Here is a 26,915-nt window from a genome sequence, read left to right as displayed (position 1 = left end):
ATAATGTAAAGTAATGAATATATACATTCTCTCAAGAAGGTGCCAAGTGAAATCCTTAGTTTGTTGTTTCTGTACTGATTTTCTCTTGATGACATATTTGCTTTCTTTATCTGAAAATCTCATCAGTACTACTTTGGCCTTGCTGGTCTTAATATTTGTTTTAAATGCATGTAGGTTTTTTTTCTTCAGGTCATCTGGGAATACAGCTTAATTGAAATGGTATGAGCCCTTCCTGGATTTAGAGGGTTATTGTAGAGATTTTAAAAAAATAGAAAAGTAATCATATTTTAAAATTCTCATTTAAAATACATAAAGTTTTATTTTCATTGTTCAACAAGACAAAATGAAGATTATAAATTATCAAAAGTGAGTGCTGGCATCCATACTTGATTATAACTTGCATACTACATATAATGTATATGAAGAATTCAAACATTTCAATGATAGACTATGAAGAGACACATATACAGATATATAAACAAACTATACATACATACATGGGTGAATAGATATACATAATTATGGGCATACAGTATACAGACAAAGTACTATACAGGTGCTGTAAGTGCAATATACTGTATAAGGCTATACAAACATTTGAGGGAATCTGATGAAATCATGATCACCATGGCAACAAGGCTAGAGCAGTCTGTGATGTAACAAAGTGATGGTGATAAAAACAGAATCTTTTCACAGTACACTGTGTAGTGTCTCCCTCTCTCACACACAGATAAATACAGAAAATCCACTGTATTTCCATATCAAAATGATAAAAAACCACTGTATTTCTTAACAAAATGGAAATGTATCTGAGATGAAACAAATGATGTTCTATTTATATCATAGTCTCAATTGGTTCTATTTTCCTTAATAAAACAGGGGACAGGACACACAATCCCATTTTTTTAAAAAACAAACTTCAGCTTTATATCAGTTTTTATTCTTGTGATATTAAATGTTTGAATAATATTCTACAAAATTATTTTGTAGTTAAAGTTAAACATAAAGGTACACTAAAAAAAAGAAAAGAAGGCACAGCATTTCAAACAGGTGGAAAAAAGGAATTTGTCTGAAAGCAATTCAACAATATTTTGGGAAGTAATTTATTTCTTAGCTTGCTAAAAAAAAACCGCTTCAAAATGTCAGCAACCTAATTTCCAGTCATCGTTTTGTAAATGACAATTCTTTAGATTGTGCAAAAAAGGAAGTGTTAAAGCATAGCTTCGCCAAAGCAAATTAAAAAAGGGTAATGCACCTTAATCAGCATATTTTGATTTTTGGGGAAAAATGATTCCACAAATGAAAAATTTCATTTAACCAGGAAGTTAAATCTGACCTCAAATTAATCAATGAAACAATATATCTACATGGTTAACAACAATCATCTTAATAAGCTGCAATTCTTTACACATTTATTAAGTTGAATTGAATCAATAGGATTTATTCTAAGAAGATATTTCTATAATTGCACCTTTAATTGTTATACATTGTTTCAAGATTATATGTGTGTGTATATGCACATTAGGTTGTAAGTCTCCTAGCAAAGCTTATATCGATATAAATATTTATGAAGAGGAAAAAATAAACTAAGAAAGTGTGATTGGAATTATCTTAAGATTGCATACTTTACACAACTGTATTTAAGGTTATCTAGGACTGCATGAAGGTGAACCATGAAGAAGAAAAAGATTGAAGAAATTGAATAAATGTTGCTGAAAGGCCAAATCAGGGATTAAACATTAACTTGTTTTATACCCTGAAGAATTGCTACTTATGATAAAATGTTATCTGTGATTCCTTGCTGTAAATTGTCATAGAATATTCAATTAATTGGAAAAGGAGACAAATCATGAATTCCAATAAATAATTTTTCAATAAAAAAATTGATGGATTTCTGTCATTGCCAAAGATTAGGCATACCAGGATAATTTTCTAAAAATGCTTTTTAAATATTTCATTAAATGGAAGGAATGGGTAAAAATTAATCAGTATTGCTGTTCATTTAAAGATGTGAAAAATGGCTTATAAAGCAACAAAGCTGTGAGTAAATAGGCTACGTTTACCTTATGAGGAACCTCCTAAAAAGGTTCATGATTATGTGTGCCACATCTACATGCAGACAAATTATGCTACAAATATTGCTGAAACTGAATTGAGACCAACCCACTCCCACTCCAGGGCATACAGTAAGTTCCCTTCCATTCAGTGTCTCAGTCTTAGAATCATGTCTGTTGCATCACTAATTTGTTGGTTCATAAAAAACAACGATCTGAAATTGATTTAAATCTTTATATATTGTATCTTTCTGAGATTGAATAGTTAGAAGTGCAGGAGCAGAAGTTAAGGAACCACAGGATACTACACGTAGTTTAATAGCTATTTCTATGCATTATTATTCCCCCCCACACACACACTTTTTCTTTCTGCAGTCTTAGACATGCTGAATTCTTGTTTTCTTGTAATATTGCAATTTCTACTGTACGCTTATATTCCTTCTGTCCTTCAAGAGCTCGCAAAGTTAAGCTAAATATAGCAATTTTCAAAACATTTGCATTCTACTTTCTGTTATTTCCAGCTTCTATCTGACTGGCTGATCATAAATCGTTTCAGAGGCATCTGTGGGAATTCTTATAACATTTACACAATGCCATAATTTGCCTGTGGCCTTTCTTTTCTGCCATGAAATTCTTCTTCATACCAGCTTGAAATTAGCCTCAGTTATCTTAATAATCTATATTTCCAGATTATCAGGTTTTCATATGATGGACAATTGCATGCGTAATATTAGAATTCAAACAACGTGCAATCCAAAGATACATGGCAGAAGTGTACATTATTATTTCAACAACCAAAAGTAGCTCAGCTTTCTTGTGTATGAAACTCTACTTAGTTCTGTTTTAATCATGTCCATTTAAAGATGGCAACATTCAATCAAGTAGTGCATTCCTCAAAATTTAATGTCTCCAACATATATGGAGAAAGGGGATAGGAAAGACTCCAAGAACAGACCAGCTGTTCATGCTGTCAATCAAAATATTGATGATGTATTTTTATGAGTTGTAGAAATTTGCTTTATTAGAACAGCTAATTGTTAAGAGGGGTCTCCTGGGACACCCAGCACATATATCTTTATCTGCATGGCAGACAGTATTCTATATGTGCCAATCTTAGTCACACAATTCCTAGATGTTGCATAAAAGAAGAATCAGCTTATTCTATTTTAAAATGAGAAGGAAAGCAAAGGAAAGGAAATCTATGTTGACACTTTTATGAGGAAACATATTTAATTCGGGATCAGTTGAACAGAAAACTATAAGGCAGTTAAATGCTTGCTGCTGTGGTTGAAAGCAGATTTAAAAATGCTAGGTTAAAAACTAAATTTTTAGTGTACAAGCAATTGTCTTTGGGAAAAACAGTAGATAGTATTAAAAGAAAAAAGGCCAATTGCTCCCTCTCGTGGTTATCAAAAATACTGAGATAAAGTCAACTTCTAACATCTTAGAACCTTAATTAAAATTACATTGAGATTCTGCAAAAAGGTTGAGCAGGTTCTAAAATTTAAGAGTATATAATTATTATGTTATGAGAATTCGAAGGAACTCAATCACAAATTTATGCCTGAACTATGTCTGAAATGATAACCTTGCTTAATGGGTGGGTTTTATACATATTGCTAAGTTCTAAAATATATTTTTTACTTGTGATTCATCATGCTATGTGGATACCATGCATTTTGAAAATGTGTTTTATTGTATGTTGTGAAATGGAAATCTCTAATACAGAGATCAGCAGAAATATAAGAGTCCAGTCTGAAACAAAGACAATAAGATGTGACAATATGGTGGAAATATCAAAGACAGGTATAACCAAATTCATTACATTTTTAAAGATATTCCAGAGAATCCACTAACTGGTTATATCAATATAATGTATTATGTTTCCACAATGAATGGTGCTTTATTTAATATTGTAAATCATAGATTGTGATATATAATTCTGTGGAAAATATTTTTATCATCTTGGGTTTTATCAGAGGCACTTATTCTTTGCAGCATCACTATTTCACATTTTTAACCCATATTGATTCTGTAATACAGATCTGCGGTACTACATATAGTGTGAATCACTGTCTCTTTCCTTTTCTCTTGTCTTGCCTCTCATCTTCTGACCCAACAAGTTTCTCTATGAAGTTTTCTTTAGAACATTTCAGAAAGTTCAGGCTATATCGATAATGAACTGATTAGTGATGGAGCATTAGTGATCGAGCAAGATAGTTTTTTTTTTCATTACTTAAGGCACCAGCAAATTTCACATTCTCACTCCATATTTTTGAATATTTAAAAGAACCTATAAAGTTTTATCATTGTTGCCTGAAGTAATAAACAAGTCTACACTTTCAGAATTGTGGCAATTTATACATTAGGAAAAAAATTAACAGGAATAGTAGCAGAACATAGCAGCAGTATGTTCCTATAGGCCTAAGGTTATTGTTATTTCTACTTCTAAGATTGCTACTATTACAATTAATTAATTTAAATTTTCTTTCCTTTTTTCATTCTGAGGACACTCAGTTGATGGATCTTTTGTAAAGATTATAATACGGACTGTTCATAGATATGTGTAAATATTTTTTTTTGCCATATTTATATAAAGTTTTATCAATATTTACAAGCCTATAAATGACCTGAGAGGAAAAAACCCTTGCCTTTAAATCCCAGCTGGGATAAATAATTTTTTTGAAATGTCCTATCCTACCAAATATGTTAGCAAAGAAATGGTGGCAAAGTTTTCTGATTATGTTTAAAGAAAAGAGGCTTTCTAAAGCAGGAGTGTCCAACCTTGGCAACTTTAAGATCTGTGTCTGGCTGTCTGGCTGTCTTGGGAATTCTGGAAATTGACGTCCATATGTCTTGCAGTTGCCAAGTTTGGACATCCCTGCTGTAAAGAAAAAAGTATGGCAATTCTCCATTTCTTAAGCTCATACGCACAGAGACAAGAGGTAAGAAGCAAGTATGTTATTTTGAAAACTGCTTTCTCCAGAATGCAATTTCTTCTGGCAAAGAAAATAAGGTGGGCTAGCTTTCTTTTCTTTTGTACAGGTAATCCTTGATTTACAACCACATAACCTTGTCATAAAGATGAATCAGTTTCCAAGCATCGGAATTCACGTGACCATGGGGATGCTGCAATAGTCATAAGTGTGAAAAATGGTTATGTCACTTTTTTTCAGTGCCATTGTAATTTTAAATGGGCACTAAATGATTCTCAGATAACCAGTATTATCAGCAGGCTGTGTGTTTGTGCTGACAAAAGCCAATTAATCTGGGTTGGTAGAGTGAATCTACCTATCCTCTGTAGATATGGGTAATTATAAAATGAAAAACAGGACAGTCACACACACTTTATTTAGCCACGTGCAGAAACTCCATCCATAAGAATTTATTTGAAATTCTCTTCTTGTTGAAGCATTTTTGAAGGAAAGTGTTTTTTATAAAATTAAGTAAAAATAGGGACCAAAAAATCCAGGCTTATTTTTCTGCCATGAACCAGTTAAAACATCAAAACATAAATTTAAGAAAAGTCGACATATTCATTAATCCAGGTAGAAAGCTTTTGAATTCTTGATTCTTAAGGGAATGAGCTGAATCATATAAACTGAGCTACATTTTTTTTCAAATCCAATTTCATTAGGTTTCTTATTTTTCAGATTTTTAGTTCATCTCTTCTATTTTCACATCTGTTTGGAATTCTTTCTATGCAAATGTAAGATGAGTCTCTACATATTTTTGTATACGTTTTTGTCTGGCAAAAAATAATACATACATCTTCAGAATAGAAAAATTATAATTTTAAAAACTGAAAGATGAAGTAAAAGTGAAATTTATCAATGAATTAAGATTTCTCATTTCCTTTCAAGGACCTCACTTCGTATTGTAAAGGACAGTTAAATTTAATTTTTATCGTTCTTTTTAGTCCCAGGTTGGCATTGCTTCCTGTTTGCATTGCTTTGATAGATCTAATATTTATTAAGAGCATGTGATTCTACTTGTGTGACTATTTGATAGCGATCATTGCATTAATTCAGTTTGCACTGTTGATTTGGATCATTCAAACTGGACCAATTTCTTTCATAATCATTTGAAATATAAAAGTGCACATGGATATGTGCAAAGAAATCCATATCAAGTCAACTCAATTTAAATCAGTTTGGATATACTGGATATGAATTTAACATTTATATTTAGAATAAGTATTTTAGTTGAGAAAATGGATTCAGTATGGTGATTTAAGCTAATTCGCTTTCAACTCCAAATCAAATATTCACACACCCCAACAGTTATGCTGTTCAGTGAAGCATTTGACAGTTTCAGTAGCCACTGACACATATATCAATAGAATTAGAAAACAGCAGGAATGAATTTCCCTGCTGCTTTTACAAATGAACCCCACCTCCCAAAAGGCACTTACAGAATAATTTTCAAAGTGTTAAGTGCCAAGTCAACCTTGGCTAAACTCAAAAAGCTAGGTAGGGTCAGACATTGTTGCCATTTAAATGGAGGCCATGAGAAAGTCTTATGGTTATAGCCTTGATAAGACTGTAGAAGAAGCATTTCAGAAGACTCTGGCAAATCACTCGCCAAGAAAAGCACATGCCTGACTCAATGGAGATTTTAAGCTTTAAGGTCATTTTTGCTTAGTTTTCCCCCAATCCTGGCATCCTCTAGATATGTAGATTTAATTCCCAGACTTTTGGCAATGACTATGATGGCTGAGAAATTCTGCAAATATAAAGAGAGTTTCATTTTAAAAAAGCTACATCTGATAGGGTATAAGATTGATTCTTCTAATCAATATTACTGATTATTTCAATAATCAATATTTCCGTTGGGCATTTGGGTCCAGTAATACTATCAGACTGGTGAAGGTCTCTAATTACTCAAAGTGATGGGAGAATTAAAGAATCTAAAGAAAACTCTGAAACATTGTTTTTGCTTCTCAGAAATCCGTTTCCCAATCCTGGTTGCAGTTGGTATTTTCATGTTTCTAAATTAAAACTCATTCAGTACTTTTGTCCAGCACAATATGATGGCTAAAAGGAACCTGTGCATTCAGAAGCAGAAGAATAGAGGTGGCTCCTTCTTTGAAAGTGGAGGGAGAAATAACATTTTTAAAACAGCTATAATAAAATTTGAATGTGAAAGAAGTGTAAGGCCAGATAAATTATTAGAAAATGTGGTTTACCACATCAGAAATATGATAGGAAAAGAAGCACTATTCATTAGAATGGTGATTTTTAAATTGTGATTAATGTTTAATTAAGTTCAGATACTGTTTAAACTTCTAGCTCAAGAAATTATTCCTGTAGTGTCATGGTGCTCTTACTAGTAGCGATAGTATTGTAAATAGCTGCTTGAAAATTTAGAGGCAGTCTTATGAATCATATTCATTTCTGTAATACATTACTCCCAATATACACCTTTTCCTATCCATGTTTCTTAACAAGCACATCTTTATATTGTCCTTTTTTATATGCTGCTTGCAGTTTGCTATGAATATATTATAGCAATATAGCAATATAGATTTTGATCCAAACCATAAAATTAAGGGGAAAACAAAGAATAACTATGCCCATTTTTGTATTAATTCCAAAGTAAGAACTACAGCACTTTGCAATAAATTTCTCCTTATTTAATACCCCATTTAAATAGTATGTGAAGTTCCTCCAAAATAAATGCAGAAAAGATCCAAAAATGCTTGAAAATATCAACATTCATAAATTAGGATTTGATGCCACCCTCCATTTTTAGGCAACTCTGAAGTGCTGATATCTGCTGAAACTAAAATAATTACAAATTGATTGATAATATATCAAAAGAATATGGCTGTTACTAATTACTATTTATTTAACTAATTATTTAATAGTTATAACTAACAATAAGAAAAATAAAGAAAAGCCAACAGACTTATAATACAATAAGAAAATTTCTGTGATGATCAGGTAACATTTTAAAGTATTAAATGACAGGATAGCAACATTTCTTATCATAATTTTATATAAGTCTGCTTTATGCCATAGTGATTTAAGAATAATGGGATTTCTACTAAAAAATACCTGGAGAAACCAAGTTGAAGAAAACTAATCTATAAAAAATAAAATCCTGCACATTTGGTGTTTGCCATAAGATGGAGCCATTAGCCCACAACAGCTATTTGAAACATTAAAAAAATTACATATATTTACCAATAGCAATAACACTTAGACTTATATTCCGCTTCACAGCGCTTTACATCCTTCTCTAAGCGGTTTACAGAGTCAGCATATTGCCCCCAACAATGCTTTTTGACTCCTTTGGAAACCTATCAGTAATCCTTTTTGTTCATTATAATTCTGAAGGGTTTCAAAAAACTTTTGAAACGTTTTCAATTATGGGTTAAATCTAGAACTAGTCAGGTTCTAAGGAGACCTTTTCTGACATATTGAAACATCTCTGCAGAAAAATCTTTGTTTAGTACGGGGGTTGTAAAACTTCTTGAAGTGAGAGGATCTGGCTACAATGACTCATGGCCTCATGGCCATATTGTTGGGTTTGTTCAATGCACTAACATGTGACAGCCTTTGAACAGAAGTTACAGTCAGTTTGTAATACAGCAGTCAACATTATGACTGGAATTCATGGCTGGGGTAATTTTACTATTTACTGTTTCATGGGCCAATACTGCAGGTTTCTGGATAAAATTTAAGCTAATTAGTGGGTTGCTAATTTCAATTTATAATGGTTCTGTATCACTTGGCACATGTAAGGCAGACAGATGCTATAAGATTGCCTTAAATCAACTTGTTTGAGGACATCCCTCAGGAAGAGGCTTCTGATGATGTCCTAAACTAGTAAGGTGAGTGGGTGAAAAGGCCAGTAAATTTCTTCTACGTAGCACTGTCATTCTCCCCCAGACACCAGAGTGGTCCACTTGGTGATGGTCTTATAGAAATTGGTAAAAGCATCTCAGTGTGCCTTGAAACATTGACTATTCTACCATTTGTGTTTGGTACAGCATAATTGTCACTTATCTATTTCTATTTTTGTAATATGTATATTTTAGGACGGATGTTAAGTTTTTGTTTGGTTGCTGTTATAAGTCACTAGGATTCTCTAAGAATTTGGGAGATCATGATGATGATGATGTATCAGTGCCCATATAATAAATCCACATCTTAGCATCTAAATTTGACATATAAAATTATTGATATTACAAAACTGGTATAAACAAAAATGCTGGAGATTATGTAATTTTTATAAAAGAAAGCTACAATGGAAGGGAGATCAAACACTTTATAACTTCAAGCTTAACTAAAAATCTACAAATATGAAGTCCAGTTAGGGCCTCTGTGGCTCAGACTGGTAAGACAGTCTGTTATTAACAGCAGCTACTTGCAATTACTGCAGGTTCAAGCCCCACTAGGCCCAAGGTTGACTCAGCCTTCCATCCTTTATAAGGTAGGTAAAATGAGGACCCAGATTGTTGGGGGCAATAAGTTGACTTTGTATATAATATACAAATGGATGAAGACTATTGCTTGACATAGTGTAAGCCGCCCTGAGTCTTCGGAGAAGGGTGGGGTATAAATGCAAATTTAAAAAAAAAGTAGCAAAGCTGGTTTATATGTGAATTGGTATCCCTGAATCCTTAACACTGGGTGAATGTAACAATTCCTAAGTGTTTTTATCGCATCTAGAAAGAGTGTATCTGAGTTATCATTAGAAATTTGAGATGATGGTTCATTTATGGCTATTACATTCAGACATATAAACTAGTTGTTTTAAGTTAATCTTGTAACTCTATTTTTACTATTCTTAATGGATGTTATAGGACAACCACACAAAACATAGCAACTGTAATGCTAGATCTTCTTTGAATTCCTTTCATCAATTTCCTCCATAAACTAGTTAAAATATGAAAGTGTCTTTACCATTTTAAGTCTCATAATAGATTTTCAAAACAAATGTAAATCAAAATAGGGATTAAATATTGCTTTCATACTTTGGATTTAAGGAAAGACGTTAATAACACTTAAGTGAAATAAGGCCTTGTTCCACCAGTTTTTGATCCTATAACATGTTATGACATCATTGAATACGCTATTTCATAAGTTAACTCTTTCACTTACATAAAAATGTCATTGGATATGATCTCAACAATCATATAATAAAGCTAAGTATGTCTTCTTTTTTTCCTCCATGTTGTATACATGGTCTGATGCTTCTTCTCTGCAACGTCTGCAGATGCAGAACTTCAGCATATAGCAAATAGCCATTTTTACACTGGATATATATTTTATTAAGTATCTATTCTACCTATATACATCAGTTCCCAACATTGCGTCCCATTTTATAATATAGCTAATGTGGCTACATATCCAATAAAATATATAGCAAAACACTAAATAGATATGCTTACAGCATGATTGTTCATTTCAAAATAAGGAAAGGATATGGATGAAATACCATCATGGCAGGAAGAATATTTTCCAGTAGTTATTACATATCAGGTTTAGGACAATATCACTTTGCCAGTCTGCTAAATAGATCCTCCTCCAGTCTACTCTTTCTCCCCAGATGGTCTAAATTGCCTCATTCTACCTCTTGAAGGAAGGGATGAAGTGGATCAGTGGCTAAGATGCTGAGCTTGTCGATTGAAAAGTCGCCGGTTCAGCGGTTCGAATCCTTAGTGCCACATAACCGGGTGAGCTCCTATTACTTGTCCCAGCTTCTGCCAACCTAGCAGTTCGAAAGCATGTAAAAAATGCGAGTAGAAAAATAGGGACAACCTTTGGTGGGAAGGTAACAGCGTTCTGTGCACCTTTGGCATTTAGTCATGCTGGCCACATGTCTTTGGACAGCACTGGCTCTTCAGCTTTGAAATGGAGATGAGCACCACCCCCTAGAGTTGGGAACGACTAGCACATATGTGTGAGGGGAACCTTTGCCTTATTAATCTCTTAAAGGTATAATTTTGGTGACATTCTGCACAAGGTACAAGTTTGTAAGATAAGTCTATCACATCTGAAGCATAAAACAAAACCTCACTTCAAATAAAATAGTTCATTGGGATAAAGAGATTGTCGCCTAGTTCTTTTCCTGCTGTGTTAGATTGAAGGGTTTAATGAAGAGTTTACAAAGTTTTGAGGACCTGCAAAATATTCCAACAAAAGAATTCTGTCACTTTCTTCTGCTACCTATAGGTAGTCCTCAACTTATGACCACAACTGGAACTAGAACTTTCATCACTAAACAAGGAGGTTTTTAAGTGAGTCACATTTGATTCTATAAGTTTTTGCTGTGATCATAAAGTGAAGCATGTGGTTGCTAAGAAAGGTTGCTTTCCCCATTAGAGTTTGCTTATTGGAAATTCCCTGGGAAGGACACAAATGGTGATCATGTTGTGCTGCGACTACTGTGAAGTTGGCAAGCACATGAATTTTTATCATGTGTTTGCAGCAATGCTGTGATGGCCATAACTGGAAGAGATCATCTGTCACTATTTTCAATGCCGTTGTAACTACAAAAGATCATTAAACAAATGGTCATAAGTCGAGGTGTCCTTCATTCAAATTTTCAAAACCTAGGACAGTATTGCATCTATATGAGCTGGTGGCAAACAGACTGAAACTTGAGACACATTTGGGAAGAGAATAGTTGCTTTCTGTTATGAGCAGAGAGTCTCAAATGCACTATTTATCTACAACACATGAATATATTTATTGGGAGTAAATTACACTAGAGGGCAATATAACTGTAGAGTCAAAATGTGGACTAACATATAGAAAAAATCATAAACCGCCTAGAAAAAGCAGCTGAACAATTAGATATGGTCTACAAGTCACATTAATGAATCCCTGTATTGAGGAAAAAAGCCCAAATGCTTCTTGATAAAAATTGAATGAGACAACTTTTCTTTCTCAGTATGTAAAGATTGCTTCGATAAGCTACAGAGGGAAAAAAATTATTCCTAACAGCTTTTATTCAAAGAATTACATTTCCTTTAACATATAAATTTTCTCAAACAGTTTGAAGACCATACCAATTTGCATACTGGCACACAGCAAAACCTGTCCAGTACCCAAATATTAAATAACATGTATCCTTCCATTGGAACCCCACTATTGAAGGAAAATACAAATCCATGTTCAAAGAACACATCAATTTCCCAGGTATTCATAGTCCATGAAAAGTCCATTAACATCTAGAGAGCATATTGTAAGGTCTTTGCTATTTTATAAAAATGGAATATCAGTCCCAATATGATTATATGTAATTTAGGAGTTTCAAAGGAACAAAATTACTTCTGATAAATAGAAAATAAGCCTTTTATTAAATGTGTGTTTCTGAGCATGTATGTGCATGGATTTATGTGTGTATATACAGTATATATGCATACACACACAACCATGGTATATGTGTATGTATATACACACACACACTAATTTTATTTAATTATTCATGCACTTACTGTATCTAAAAATGACAGAATACAAAGAGATTCAAGTTCAAACTGTGTATACAAATTCACTGAGAAGTCTAGTACAAAATGGCATAGACAAGATGCTTGAAAGAAATATACATTATATAAAACACAAATTTATAAAATGTTGCTTTTCAGCAGAATTTTTCAGAAAAGAAAATTACTACACAGGACCATTTTTTAAAAAGAAAACAAAACAAGATATTCAACCAACTACATATAGAGTTAAAAAAAGGATCCATATTCATATTACAGAATGGAGACAAATAAATGTTAAAAGAGGAGACCATTGCAAAGAAAGCTTGATGCTAGGAACGATAAGATTTCTTTGCTTATGAAAGGGAGACACACACACACATATATCATAAAAACAGAAATCAAACCAAAACACGCAGAAGAACAATTTACAATAACAGATGGTAGACAAACACAGAAGGGAGAACATTTGGCATGTTGAATCACAGGAAGTCATTCACGATTGGCTAACGATGGTACCTGGCTCGGTTGCAGTTCACTGGCTTGCCTGAGAGGAGGAACACAGGGAGGAGGAACACCTGATGTGGAAGCAGATCTCCCTAATCTGCAGCTTGATTTCGGTTCTGGAAAGGAAAATGAACGGATTAGAGAAGTCTTCTACACTCTCTTAAATTAAGGGACCAATCTGGATAAACTGTAGCTCCAGGGCTTCATGGAGCTCTTCAAATCCTAGTACAGGTCTCCTGGGTGAGCAGGGGGTTGGGCTAGATGACCTCCAAGGTCCCTCTCAGCTCTGTTACTGTTAAATTTAAACTTTTTAATCATGGCTGCTGAAAATGAAGGCAATGTTTCCTGTCATTTGAAGTTAACCTCACCCCATTCCTAAGAGGACTATAAGGGGCACGTATAAGTGCACAAAAGTGCCTACCGTTCCTGTCCTATTGTTTTCTTTCATTATATGTGCTTGTATATAATGTTTTGACAAATAAATAAATTTTTAAAAAAAGTTGGAAAATCTGGGAAACCTCTAGCTGAAACTCTAAAAGAAGCATCTCATGGACGTGCTTCTCTCCCAACACCTAATCCTGCCTACTCATGTAATCAAGTGATGTCCCTCAAATATTAAGGATGATTTTTTATTTTAGAGGACTAACCACAGGCTTTCAAATATAGGGCACAGCACTGTCTGTGTTGGTTTTCTTCACTTGTTTTATTCTTTTTTGAATGTTGATGGGTTTCTGCTTATTTTGCTAGAAAAGTTGTGTTGCTGAATTTTATTGTACACTCAGGGGAGGATTCAGGGTTTGCAAAAAAAAGGGCTAGGGGGCTACATGTGTCCTATGGGGAACCCACTTCTCTTACTAAAGGAATCCAGAATTTTCAAACTTTACAAATACATTGCTTTAAAACATGTTGATCCAGTGCCTCCTTTCTCAGTTCCCCATCCTGTGGCTATATGCTAAAGGTGAACCTGATAAGACTAAGTTTCACCTTTCCTCAAACTGCTATTGGAAAAGAGCTAATACAATATTTTTTGCCACTTTTTCATCTCTAAAAAAGATCTATATTTCACTATTATGCTTTGTTTTTTAATTGACTGAATACTTTCTGTAGTAGCAGCATCTGTGTGACCAATGTTGTCTTGGCTTAGAAACAAAGCAGAGTTAGGCCTGGTTATTACACTGATGAGAAACTACCAATAAATACCATGAACATAGTTTAAATGTCACAGAAAAAGACAGTGTGGAATCAGATCTGTATGGTTGCCAAGAAAACTGCATGAATGTGTCTATGAAATCATCAGGAGTCAAATGTAACTTGAGGGAGACAATATCTTTCATTAGTGTCTTGATAATTATTTCATACATAAACAGAATATGTGTAGAATTGGTAGCTGTGAATGTTTGATGAAAACAAAGGGTTAATTCTTTATCACTGTTGACCTGAAAAAATTAGAAGCCTTTTTCTGCCACAATTTCCATTGTCGATGAAGATTCTCAGTCATCCATGTCATAGTTGTCTCAAAGGGGCTTTTTTCAAAAGGCAACTGGTCTGTTTTTTGAGGAAGAAGACATTCATCAAAGAAGCTGCGGAAGCAAGCATCTTCTTCTTCCTCAAAAAACAGTCCAGTTGCTTTTTGAAAAAAGCACTTTTGAGATATAATTTCCACTGTTTTCTTTCATTCCAATAGAATATGAAGTGGTCAACTTAATACTTATCTCTTAATAGTTATATTATAAATAGATAGTATAGATTTAGTAGCTGTGCATGCTTGCTGTTATCACCATCTTAGGCCATTGTATATTGCTGATCATAAAAAAAAGAAGAAAAGAAAAATCCTTCAAATCATTGCCTACCACAATTTCTGAGTTGTATACAATAAAATCCAGCCTTTTCAGCTAGGCATGCACATCATCCTTAAAGATGTCTATAATAACAAAATCCTTTCATCTGACATCAAAGAAAGAGAGAGATAGTGTTTGTTCTTCTTTAATTTCCAGGATGATATGCCTATAAAAATGTCAAGTTCTCTCATTTTAGAAGCGTCCTGTGAATGCTCCACACTCTTATCTTTTTGCTTCCAAAATAATAGGGGGAAAGTCTTGTTTATTAGTATAAATTAATTATTTACAAGAGAATAGAACAAATGGAAATGTTTTATTTCTATCAAATCCACTTTTCATTTGAGAGACTAATGCTACTGTTCATACGATGAATGTTATTATATTTATCCTGCATAGCCTGGGAGCCTCCCGATAAGTTCTACCATTGCTACTGTTGGCCAACCCAGCTAGAAACTAACAGGCTGGGGAAGACTGTAAAGTTTATTCATTCCTATACGATATTCAAAAGCCTTAGTTATGTAACTAGGAATGAAATGTTTACATTTGCATTCCAACAATCTTGCATGTAATTTTTTTTCTTTCTGGTTTATGATCTCATTTTCAGGGTATTTAGACATTTATTCTGTTGGGTTTTTGCTGTCATTATATTACTGTGTAGAGAGAGAGAGAGAGTAGTGATGTTTCATCCCCCATCTCTCAAGCCCTCTGCAACTTCTTGGCCTCCTATACTTCCTCCTCCCTAGAGAAGTTTCCACACCTTTGATTTAATTGGTTCTCCAATAATGATCAGTTTACCAATTTAACCAAGGTACCATAGAATACTTCTGATCTAGGTCCGTGTCTGTCTTATATCCTGTCCAGAAATTATAAACAAGAAGCATTTTGTGAAAATTGGAATGTTGTTTATTCTTAAAAAGGCCAGTGACTTGCTAAGGACCTAATTTAAACCTATAGAAGTTTCAGAGTTCAAACTGTCATACTGTGTGTTGCCAGTTTCCAAAGTTAAATAGTAACATCTAGACCAAGGGTGGGCAGCTTGCAGCCCACGGGCCAGTTATAGCATTCAAAATCAGACTTTGGAGCAATTTAGAGAGAGTTGGAGTGGTTGCCACCAAAGATATTGATTCCTTGGGAGAAGCTGAAGTATTGAAGTAGCAGTCCTAATTCTTGGGGTTTAGAGTGGTGTGCTGGTATAGTAGTTAAGGCAGGGCTCTCAAACTCCCAGCCCACGGTGGGAATTTGATGATGTGTCATGTGCTGGCCACGCCCACGCCCAGTTTAGCGAAGGGGGAAAAGGTCCCAATATGTCACGTGATGCCGCTGTGACGACATGAGTTTGACACTCCTGAGTTAAGGCATCAGGCTAGAAACTGGATGAGTGTGTTTTCTACCCTTGTACTCTTAGGCACAAAGCCAACTAAAAACACACTCAGGAAGGAGGCAATTGCTAACCATGTCTGAAAAACCTTGCCAAGAAAACTTGCCATGCAGTCTCCCAGGATCAGAGTTTGGAAAGAAAAAAAAATAGTAAATACATATTTTTCTTTAAAGCCTTCACCATCACCACCATTCAGATGTATTTTGCTGTTTTTGCATGTTAAGAAGATAAAATCAATTCTACAAACTACAACAATCAGGCTGTCACAATACTACATATTAGATATGCACAACATTTCCAACATGAATTTTTAAAAACACATAATATCATTGCTTTCCCTTCCAGAGACACATCATACTAATTCAATTTGACAAAGGAAACATCCCCATAGACATGAAACATTTAGGTCTTTGTAGTCCAGATCACTAGGAAAATTCAAAGAGTTGTAAATATTTTTCATATTGCAATTATTTTAATTAATATTGCAAATAATATTTTGCAGGAAAAATTACTTAATAAGATTTCCTTTTTAGAAAAAAAAAGAATCCTATATATATATATATATATTTAACTTAGGACATAGCTTGTAAGATGTTCCAAAGGGTTCAAATCATAGTAGTGGTAATGATAGTAGTTATAGTAAAAAATAACTGAGCAATGATGTAGGCAATCAAATAGACTACACTTTAGGAATATTTTTTTATTTGCCATGAAAACTGTATAGCATTCTTTAAAATAAATATTTGTGAGATTGTGACATTATGCACTCATTTCAAAACATTTTCTACAGGGGTGAAATGCTACCGATTCAAACCGGTTCAGGCAAACCGGTAGTGATAAAAGCTAACCATTCATCCAAACCAGTATTTCCAGCAATCAGCTGTGCCGCGCAATTTTTATTCGCTAGAAAGCAGGAAATCCTGTTTTCTAGTGAATCTAAATTGCGCGGCACAGCTGTTCCCCCCTTCACTGTTCTACTTATTTTTTTTATTTTATTTTATTCAATTTTTATACCGCCCTTCTCCCGAAGGACTCAGGGCGGTGTACAGCCAGGTAAAAAATCACAGTATCAATATTAAAAGAGATTAAAACAAACATATTATAAAGTGGCCAGATTTAAAACGAATTAAAATATTAAAATATAAATAACCCAATAAAATTTTAACCCAATAAAATTTTAGGCCAGTCCCGCTTGAATAAATAAGTGCGTTTTCAGCTTACCTTGTTAAGCCTTCTTTTTCCACGTGAAGCACATGTTTGGCGCATACTGCACATGTGTGCACACACAGCGTGTGTTTGGTGTGTACTGTGCAGGCACATGCAGTGTGCTGTTGGCATGTTTTGGCGTTTACCGCCCATCCACGGGCAATGTACCAGTGGCAATCCACGGAGGATTTCACCACTGATTTTCTACACTTATTACATATCTCACTGAAGGCCTTTTTATCTGCAGAAATGATTCTACTCATCTCCTACGTATTGTGTGTCAACGAAAGTAGGAAGGTTAGGGCTGCTTCTTCAATTTTCAGCTGACTCTTTTATCCAGCATGTGGAATAGACCAGACATGCCATTTTTATACAATGGGATATGAGGCTCTGGCTTTCTATGTAGGAACACAGAAATTAAAATCCATCACAGTCCATACAAAGATCAGAACTTCTTCACAACTGCAATCAGAATTACCATTTTTCTGGAAATACTCCTTGCACATCATTTATATTTCATATATTTGATTCAGCAACTTCGAACAACACCAGTATTGGGATTATGTATATACACGTTTCTGTATACAGGGATAGTGGGCGTATAATCATATACTATATATTCATCTATTAAATATTCAGAAGTGAATTAAAATCACATTTCAAAGAAGAAACAAGAAAGAGAGAAGAGCATCTTTTTCTTTTCCACAATTTTATCATAACATCTAAGTTTAAGAGTCAAGTAGAATAGGTCCTTCATTATTTTCTGTTTTGTCAAATGATTTGGCAAGCATTCTGTTTTGCTAAATGATTTGCTGAATGATTTGGCTAGATCTGGAATATTAAGTTATTAAAAATATCCAGACATAGGAAACATAATATTGGAAGTATTTGGAAATGAGATGCAGTGCATGTTTCCAACAGCAGATGGCAATTGAAAATACCACCTTCTAGCAGCTATAAGCTTGTAGAAAATGTTCTTCAAAACAATCACTATTAAGCTCACTAAAGAATTCCATTTTGTGGTCTTCACTGAAAAAGCAACAGCATATTCTTAAGGAGGTGGCATGTATTAAAAAAAATCACTGAAATCTGTTTCCTTTCTGAACTCTCTGGTGGAAGATGTCTTAAATCCATCAGAGAAAAAACATCCTTGCAGCATTATTGAAAAGCTACAAAATACAAGAATGAACACAGCAGTCAAGGGCAACATTATATTTGCAGATTCAGTAGGGAATTAGTTTGCTCTCAGTGGTACAGTATTGTAGCATGTCGCTTATGGTGAGAAAGGAAAAAAATTGGATCTAATTGGCCAACATCACATAGTAGCAACAATCTACAACAGAAAGACAGGATGAAAAAAATTCAGAGCACAGCTATACTTTAGGATGGATGAGGACTTGGGGGGGAGGATGCCCTCTTGCTTTCAATTTTCATTATAGTGGAAACATGAAAACTACCATGAGTTTCCTTTATCTCACTGTGTAAAACCAGCCTCAGCTGGTTCCATTGCTGAAAACTTTCTACTCATCCTTACAGCAAGCAAATATAAACAGCAAGCAAAGATAATTTTTATACAGAAGTAGCTGATTTGGCAAGTAAAAGAGAAGTCAACTATTATTTATTTTTTAAAATTGTCTTCAGACTACTGATCTGCTTTTTATACTTCTAATCTTTAGTTCAAATTTCACATGAAAAAAACTGATACTGTATTTCCTGTGGTCGAATTTCCTATGGATGTATGTAGGTAACAAAGCTTTACAATGTTCTAGCTTCAAAGAGAAAATGGCACCTGTTAATAGTCCAATGTGTTTTTTTCCTACAATTCCGCTGCAGTTGGATATCTTGGGATCACAGGAAAAGGTGCAGCAACTTTAAGCATTATCCTCTGGTGATCCATTTAGTACCCCCATGGACATGCTATCCCCTGCCCTTTAAATCTGAAGCAATGCAAACTTGATAGACAGCATTCATTTCCTACTTGTTTAGTTTTATTTAGCTCCCTGTGTTTTGCAAAGCATGATCATAGAATTGGGTCTTGACTGAGTAATTTCAGTTCAATACCTGGGTTACCTTTGAGGTTGAGCTAGAAGTTGCAGCCAGTCCAAATTGTCATGGTTAGGTTGCTGCTAATTTACTAAGTTTGAAGTACTTGTAATGGCATACAATGCCTTATATTGTTTGTATAGTGTGAACTCCCTTCTGTACCTGCCTAGCAACTAAAATCTAGTGGGGATTATTCTTTATATGCCAGCAATATACTAGCCATAAGAGATTATTCTGGTGATGAAATTCCCTCTTGCTAAAAGAATACTTGACTGTTGTTCCTAATCAACAATTCAGTTTTAACTAGGATTTCATAAATTCACTGGAACAAAATCAAAAGTTTTAGCTAACAACAAGCCAAATGTAGAAATTAAGCTATCAAAAAGTTCAGAATTGTGAGTAAATCATAGTTATGAACTAAAGTAAACTATTTTAGGGTTGTATAGAGATATTTGTATTAGATTTCTTGTCTGTTATTTCAATTTTTTAAAAAAATAATAGAAGCACATTGTATAGAGATATTTGTATTAGATTTCTTGTCTGTTATTTCAATTTTTAAAAATAATAATAGAAGCACATTGTATAGAGATATTTGGATTACATTTCTTGTCTGTTATTTCAGTTTTTTAAAAAAAGTCATAGAAGCACATTTTCTTAAAAAATCATAGTAGTAAAAACCATAGTATTAGAAAAATCATAGTAGAAAATCATAGTAAAATCATGTCATTTAAAAAAACCATAGTAGTAGATGAATTGATCATTCATCAATTAAAATAATTGTGCAATAATATAACCTGTACATGTGCAATATTACTCATAAAACTAATCAAAATGTCACAAAAGAGTATACAAGAATGCATACATAGAAAATAATTTACAGAAAATTTAAAAATGGAGAAGAATTAAAATAGATTGCAATTAGACAAGTATTTCCATGTTCTTGTTTGGCATATAATTTTGGCCAAAGAAAGATAATTATCACCTGATTACATTTAGCTGAAGTATCATCCATGTTGAAGCAATCTTGATTTTTGTGAATTTCACAAATACTTTCACTAGAAATCCATAGTACTATTTGTTTATTGTACTGCTATGCAAATGGGTCTAATTATACCTACCTGAACTATTATTTCCTGCCAACATGGTTGGACTAACAGAAGACCTTCCAAGTCGGTTAGACACAAGTGATGGTCCTGGTGTTCCATCCCATTCCTGAGCTTTTATTGGCTCTCTGGAAGATGACCCATGATGACCTCCTTTTTCTTTGTTTTCCAGCTTTGGTAATGGTTCGGTACTGTGACTTCTTATCTTTAGTTCCTCTAATGGTTCTGCAAAATATACGAAGTTCATACGCCATTACAAAGTGCAAATTAATTGCATCAATACACTACTTTTTCCCAGGTCAGTAAGCTACTGCCTGATTTCTACTGTAAATGTACTGTACATAATAAGCAAAAATTTAAACAAATTACCATATTTTTTGGCATATAAAAGGCTCCAGAGTTTAAGACGCACCTTAATTTTGGGGGAGGAAAATAAGAAAAAAAATTCTGCCTCTGCCTACCAGCATCCATCAGTATTAATCTGGCTAGTGGCCTGTCAGTGTGTGAGACTGTTTGGAAACTGAAACAGTATTTGCTCTGTGAGCAACAAGGAAGGAGACAGCAAGGAGCCTGGGCATGGCTTAGTGAAATTGTTCTAAAGCTGCATGCTGTGCTGATCTCTGAAACTAAAACTGAACTCCTCTCCCCTGCTTGTGTTTTGCTTGCTGCTGCAAACTCTGACAGTCCTTGCAGCAAGTAGCGAACAGCCAGGTCAGCTTCAGCACATTATTGCAGCCTGATTCAGCACGAGCAGCTGATTGGCGGGTGGATTGGCCTCCCAGAATACCCCCAATCAGCTGTTCCAGGCTGCAGGGATTGCCACAGACCATTGCCTCCTCTGTGCCTTGCATTTTTGGCTACATTCAGTGTATACGACACACCCAAATTTTCACCCACTTTTAGGGGAGGAAAAAGTGTGTCTTATACTCCCCAAAATATGGTAATCAAGAATTATAGTTGCTTCGTATTACTTGTGACCTATTTGGATGGAAAGACTTCAGCTAAATTAGAAATCTATTTTGTTTATTTTGTATCTTACCTTTATTATTATTTTTTTGCAAATAATTCAAGGTATGTTCAAATATTTCATGAAATCATCTTGTGAGTATAACTCCTATGTACATTTTCTCACTGATATATAAAATTCAAACTGAGGTCAATTCCTGATATTATTTCCATGCCACCTGTGCTGTGAATATCTTCACAGCTCAGGCTGTAAGAAGCCTGTTATTAAACACAGCTGCCTGCAATTACTGCAGGTTCAAGCCCCACCAGGTCCAAGGTTGACTCAGCCTTCCATCCTTTATAAGGTAGGTAAAATGAGGAGCCAGATTGTTGGGGGGGCAATAAGTTGACTTTGTAAATATACAAATAGAATGAGACTATTGCCTTACACACTGTAAGCCGCCCTGAGTCTTCGGAGAAGGGCGGGATATAAATGTAAACAAAAAAAAAAAAGGAAGATAACCATGTTCTTAAAACTACAGCCTTATAAAAAAAATTAAAAACATTCAATGTGGAAGAAACACTTTAGACAGATGTAGCACCCTTATATAAGCTCATAAGGCTTGTGTTTTTCAGTATACCACCACAGAACAAAGCAGGATGCATTTTTTCCCCATCTCTCAGTCCCTCCATGTGGAGTTGCTCATAACACAATTATAGCAAAATACAATTGTAATGAAGAACTGATACCAATTATAGGTAAAAGGAATGAGATATGAGAAAGGTACAGAAGCATGGGTCAGATTGGAAGCAAGGATGCTCAGGAATCAAAAAAGAAGCATTTATATGAAATCTGTGATACCAGGGTTAAGAATGATTCTACTCAATGATTCTATTCCAAAAAATACCAGCTACCAATTCAGAATACTGGCATAGTTTCTCTCCAATTCTTTGGATGAAATACTGCAAATACTGTTCATTTAAGGTCATTGCTGTGCAGACATACAGATTGTGGCCGGGATAGCTCAGGCAGTAGAGAAGCCTGTTATTAGAACACAGAGCCTGCAATTACTGCAGGTTCGAGCCCGCCCAAGGTTGACTCAGCCTTCCACCCTTATATAAGCTCATAAGGCTTGTGTTTTTCAGTATACCACCACAGAACAAAGCAGGATGCATTTTTTTCCCATCTCTCAGTCCCTCCATGTGGAGTTGCTCATAACACAATTATTGCAAAATACAATTGTAATGAAGAACTGATACCAATTATAGGTAAAAGGAATGAGATATGAGAAAGGTACAGAAGCATGGGTCAGATTGGAAGCAAGGATGCTCAGGAATCAAAAAAGAAGCATTTATATGAAATCTGTGATACCAGGGTTAAGAATGATTCTACTCAATGATTCTATTCCAAAAAATACCAGCTACCAATTCAGAATACTGGCATAGTTTCTCTCCAATTCTTTGGATGAAATACTGCAAATACTGTTCATTTAAGGTCATTGCTGTGCAGACATACAGATTGTGGCCGGGATAGCTCAGGCAGTAGAGAAGCCTGTTATTAGAACACAGAGCCTGCAATTACTGCAGGTTCGAGCCCGGCCCAAGGTTGACTCAGCCTTCCATCCTTTATAAGGTAGGTAAAATGAGGACCCAGATTGTTGGGGGTGCAATAAGTTGACTTTGTAAAAAAATATACAAAAGAATGAGATTATTGCCTTATACATTGTAAGCCGCCCTGAGTCTTCGGAGAAGGGCGGGGTATAAATGTAAACAACAACAAAAAATTGTCACCAACAGGATATTTAATATACTTACATGACAAACTTCCCTTCTCAATTTGTTTAAAAACTAATGAAGCTATAAGAAAAAAAGCAGTCTGAATGGTCCTGTAGTCTATCAATGTTTATTCTTTATCCACATGATATTGTGTAAAATATTGTGCAATAAAATTGTGCAAAAACACAGCTTTAAAATCACCAATATTTTTCTAAACTTAAAAAAAACCCTGAGGAAGACATAAAGTAGAGAAAATTATTTAGAGAACAATATTGTCTGTATGTATAGGGATGAATTTGTTTCTTGATTTAATATTCTTTGATGAATGTGAAAAGATAATTTGTTTTGCCCAAAGTTGAAATTTCTTGCTTCACTTAAATCCATATTTGTGATTTCTCTTCTTGTGTCCTTTTTGCTTTTAGTTTCTCAAATTAAGTTTGATAATTTTTAACTGAGATGGAGCAGCAAACAATTAAGTACATCCAAGTACATCCATCCATGTTCAGGACTTATCTCCCTATAGTTTTACATATTTATCACTTCTATTCCAGAACTAGAATAACTAAAATTATTTGTAAGTACTTGAAACACAAACCAAGATTTCAATTTTCATCCATGACAATGCATCCATGTATTGCAGAATTTGAAAACTAAAATAGGAGATGAAATGAAGACCACACCTTGATTGACTGTTAAAACTCAGAAATGGGACATTTTACTTTCATTTGGCTATAATGAGTGAAAGCCTTTGAAGTTTAGGCAAAGTAGAAATTCCATACGGTGGTTCCATCAGGCATCACTGCCTTACCAAGGTTTTGTTGCTGCTGTTGTAGTGGCCCCTTATGTTATGGAACTCTGTATCTGGAGGATTATATGACCTCTCTCATTTCCAGCAGTCTATTCAGCAAGGAAAGCAAGTCTATTAAGATGTACATCTACATCTTGACAGTTGTTTTCTAATCCAGGGTTGTTGTTTTTTTAGTTTTTCCCCCCATTTTCTTCTTATTTTATTGTATCCATACCAGAGTTTACATATTAGGGCAGGTTATGAAAATTACAAACCAAGGAACAAACAAGAAAGTTCAGTATAAAACTAGATCTAAGCCCTTTAAACCAGTTTTCATAATTATAAGTCCTTATTTATGAGCAAAGAAAAGGAGAAGAAAAACACACCCACAATTTTTTCTAGGTGGACACAATACTAATGTACATTTGCTTGCCCCCAGTTTTTTTTATTGCTAATTGGTAAAAGCATTGAAAACCTGAATTACCCATTGCTGAGGGAAAAATATGATTCACCACAAAAGGAAAAAAGAAAAGAAAAATGAAGACCATTTAGAAAAAAATCTGCAAAGCAGTCTTATTTTATTTTCAAAGTAGAATAGAAAAATTAAAATATCATGCTTTTTTTTTTTGGCAAAATGTCTCTTAGTAAATTTTGACTTAACTCTGAACAATAACAGGAGGCAGATACATCAGAGCTGTGGGAATGCTTTATCTAAAATTCTTATTATTCAAATGAATATACTCTACCTGATTGATCAGGCACAAGCTTTCCAAGAAATTATTAACTGATAAAATGTTATTGTTATAAACTGCAGAACAGCTTTTTAGTAAGCAAACAAGGCATAATTGAAGCATCTCTAAATGAGGGCAATTCTCAGCTAGTCTTCTCTAAATAATCCACAATGTATCAAATAACAGCGCTTGTATTATTCATTCATCTTTCCCTGCTCTCTGTTATAAATCCAAGTATATCAACACTCATTTTAGAAGAAAGCACTATTTTATGTAAGGTTATATGTAGGCTAATGTTTTAACTAGCTGTACTTCCAAGCAATGGTGCTTCATAAAAAGGTCAGCCTGTTTGAGACCTCATCCTATCACGTTGACCAATTCTTTAGCCTAATAAATTGTAAATCATACCTCAGTAAAATCTGAACTGGTTTACTACCAGTTCGCTGGCTGCGCATGCACGCTGCATGCGCACATGCACAGTGCGCACCATGCACCAAATGCAAGGTACGTGTACACACACAGTGTGCGGCAAAAGAAGGCATGGGATAAGTAGAACAGCACATGGGAGGGTTATCAGCTGTGGTGCACGATCTTTTTGTTTTTACTTTTAAAAGCATTTTTTTTTCAACCTATTCAGCCAAATAGGTTGTTAAAAAATGCTTTTAAAAGTAAAAAAAAGGCTCTAATGATCAGGCAGTTGAGCTGTGATCGTAGAGCCTCTTTTTTAACCTTTTAAAAGCATTTTTTTAAAGAAGTGGCCAGCGGGCAAGTGGGCGACTGGGCAATTGGGTGGCCATGGGCGGGGTGGGGGGAGGGATTTTTGCTACCGGTTCTCTGAACTACCGGTTCACTATCGCTACTGGATTGGCTGATCCGGTCTTAACTGGGAGCATTTCACCCCTGGTCTCACCCACCCCACAAGCTATTAACTGAGCATTCCTCAGCATTCTCTTGGGAATGAATTCATATAAGCATTTATTAAATGGCACATCACCGAATTTCTTAGATCATGGATTCTAGAATGGCAAAATAGCTGCTTCTGGGTCAATACCATGATTTTTGTTTGCAAGTCTGTCTTTCCATTACAATAATGTATTTGTAGTTGTTCTCAGATCATCACTAAGCTTTTTCTCAAGCTATCCTGACTTCTTTGTAATTTTCGTTTAAAAGAATGATATTGTTAGCAATTGTGCTTCTAGAAACCCCTTTTAAGGATTTCAACAGCTTTTAAACCCATTTTCCAAATAATTTGTCCAGCTGTGGGAACCTTCGTATTGCTCTAAGAATTGAAGGGAGAAAAACACTTTTTTTGTGTTTGATGGTCAGTTTTAGATTCCCTTAAAAGATGAACTCCTTACATTATAGTCACTTTGCTTTATTGTTCTTGTTATTTCCACTTCTTCAACTAAGTTTTAGCCACTGATTGTATCAAATCTAACCATTGTATCAAATACACTCAACTATAGTTGATTCTATTGTGTTTTCTACCTTTTGAAGGAGAAAGTTGTCAGCAAGGAGAGTCAGGAATTTCCTGGAAGGATAATCTATGCAGGTCATTTTTCCAAAACAGATGTCAGGGTAAAGCCTTTCACCGTTACAATTTCATTTCTTTGTAAGGTCTGTATTATCTACATTTTCTCCTTGGTTAGACAAGTAATCGATGGTGAGGCTCAGGGTTTGACTTAGCCTTCCATCCTTCCGAGGTGGGTAAAATGAGGACCCAAATTGTTGGGGGCAATATGCAGGCTCTGTAAAAACTGCTTAGAGAGGGTTGTAAAGCCCTGTAAAGCGGTATATAAGTCTAAGTGCTATTGCCATAAACAACACTATAGCTTTTATTTGTTCCTTTAATTACTATATCCCAGATATTCTCAATAGCAATGCAAGTATAATCACTTGGATTTCTGGGTAGGAATCTAGTATATTTGCTATGAGTGTTAATAAAAAATTAGAATGAAAACTTGCCATTTGTGTTTCAAAAGCCAGGCACGCAAGCAGGATGGAGGGCAAAACAAGCCTCCAGCTGCTTCCTACTGTGCTTTATATGTGGCATTCAATCTTTGAATGGATTCTTAGATTTTCCCACTTCCTATTCCCTGCCATGTG

At 34.6% G+C, this 26,915-nt stretch overlaps 1 protein-coding gene across 1 annotated transcript in view; it reads right to left on the bottom strand.

Annotated features, from left to right (window-relative positions):
• Positions 1–26,915, bottom strand: part of NYAP2 (neuronal tyrosine-phosphorylated phosphoinositide-3-kinase adaptor 2) — a 269,362-nt gene that overhangs the window by 9,905 nt on the left and 232,542 nt on the right. The window contains exons 5-6 of the mRNA XM_058189134.1: positions 20,586–20,795; positions 13,015–13,118 (exon numbers count right to left, since the gene is read on the bottom strand). Of these exons, the coding sequence (XP_058045117.1) occupies positions 13,015–13,118; positions 20,586–20,795 (314 nt within the window). The remainder of the gene's footprint in view (positions 1–13,014; positions 13,119–20,585; positions 20,796–26,915) is intronic.

The sequence above is a fragment of the Ahaetulla prasina genome, chromosome 6 (genome assembly GCF_028640845.1).
Source record: "Ahaetulla prasina isolate Xishuangbanna chromosome 6, ASM2864084v1, whole genome shotgun sequence".
NCBI classification, from domain to species: Eukaryota; Metazoa; Chordata; class Lepidosauria; order Squamata; family Colubridae; genus Ahaetulla; species Ahaetulla prasina.
This window is presented reverse-complemented; position numbering and strand designations above follow the sequence as displayed.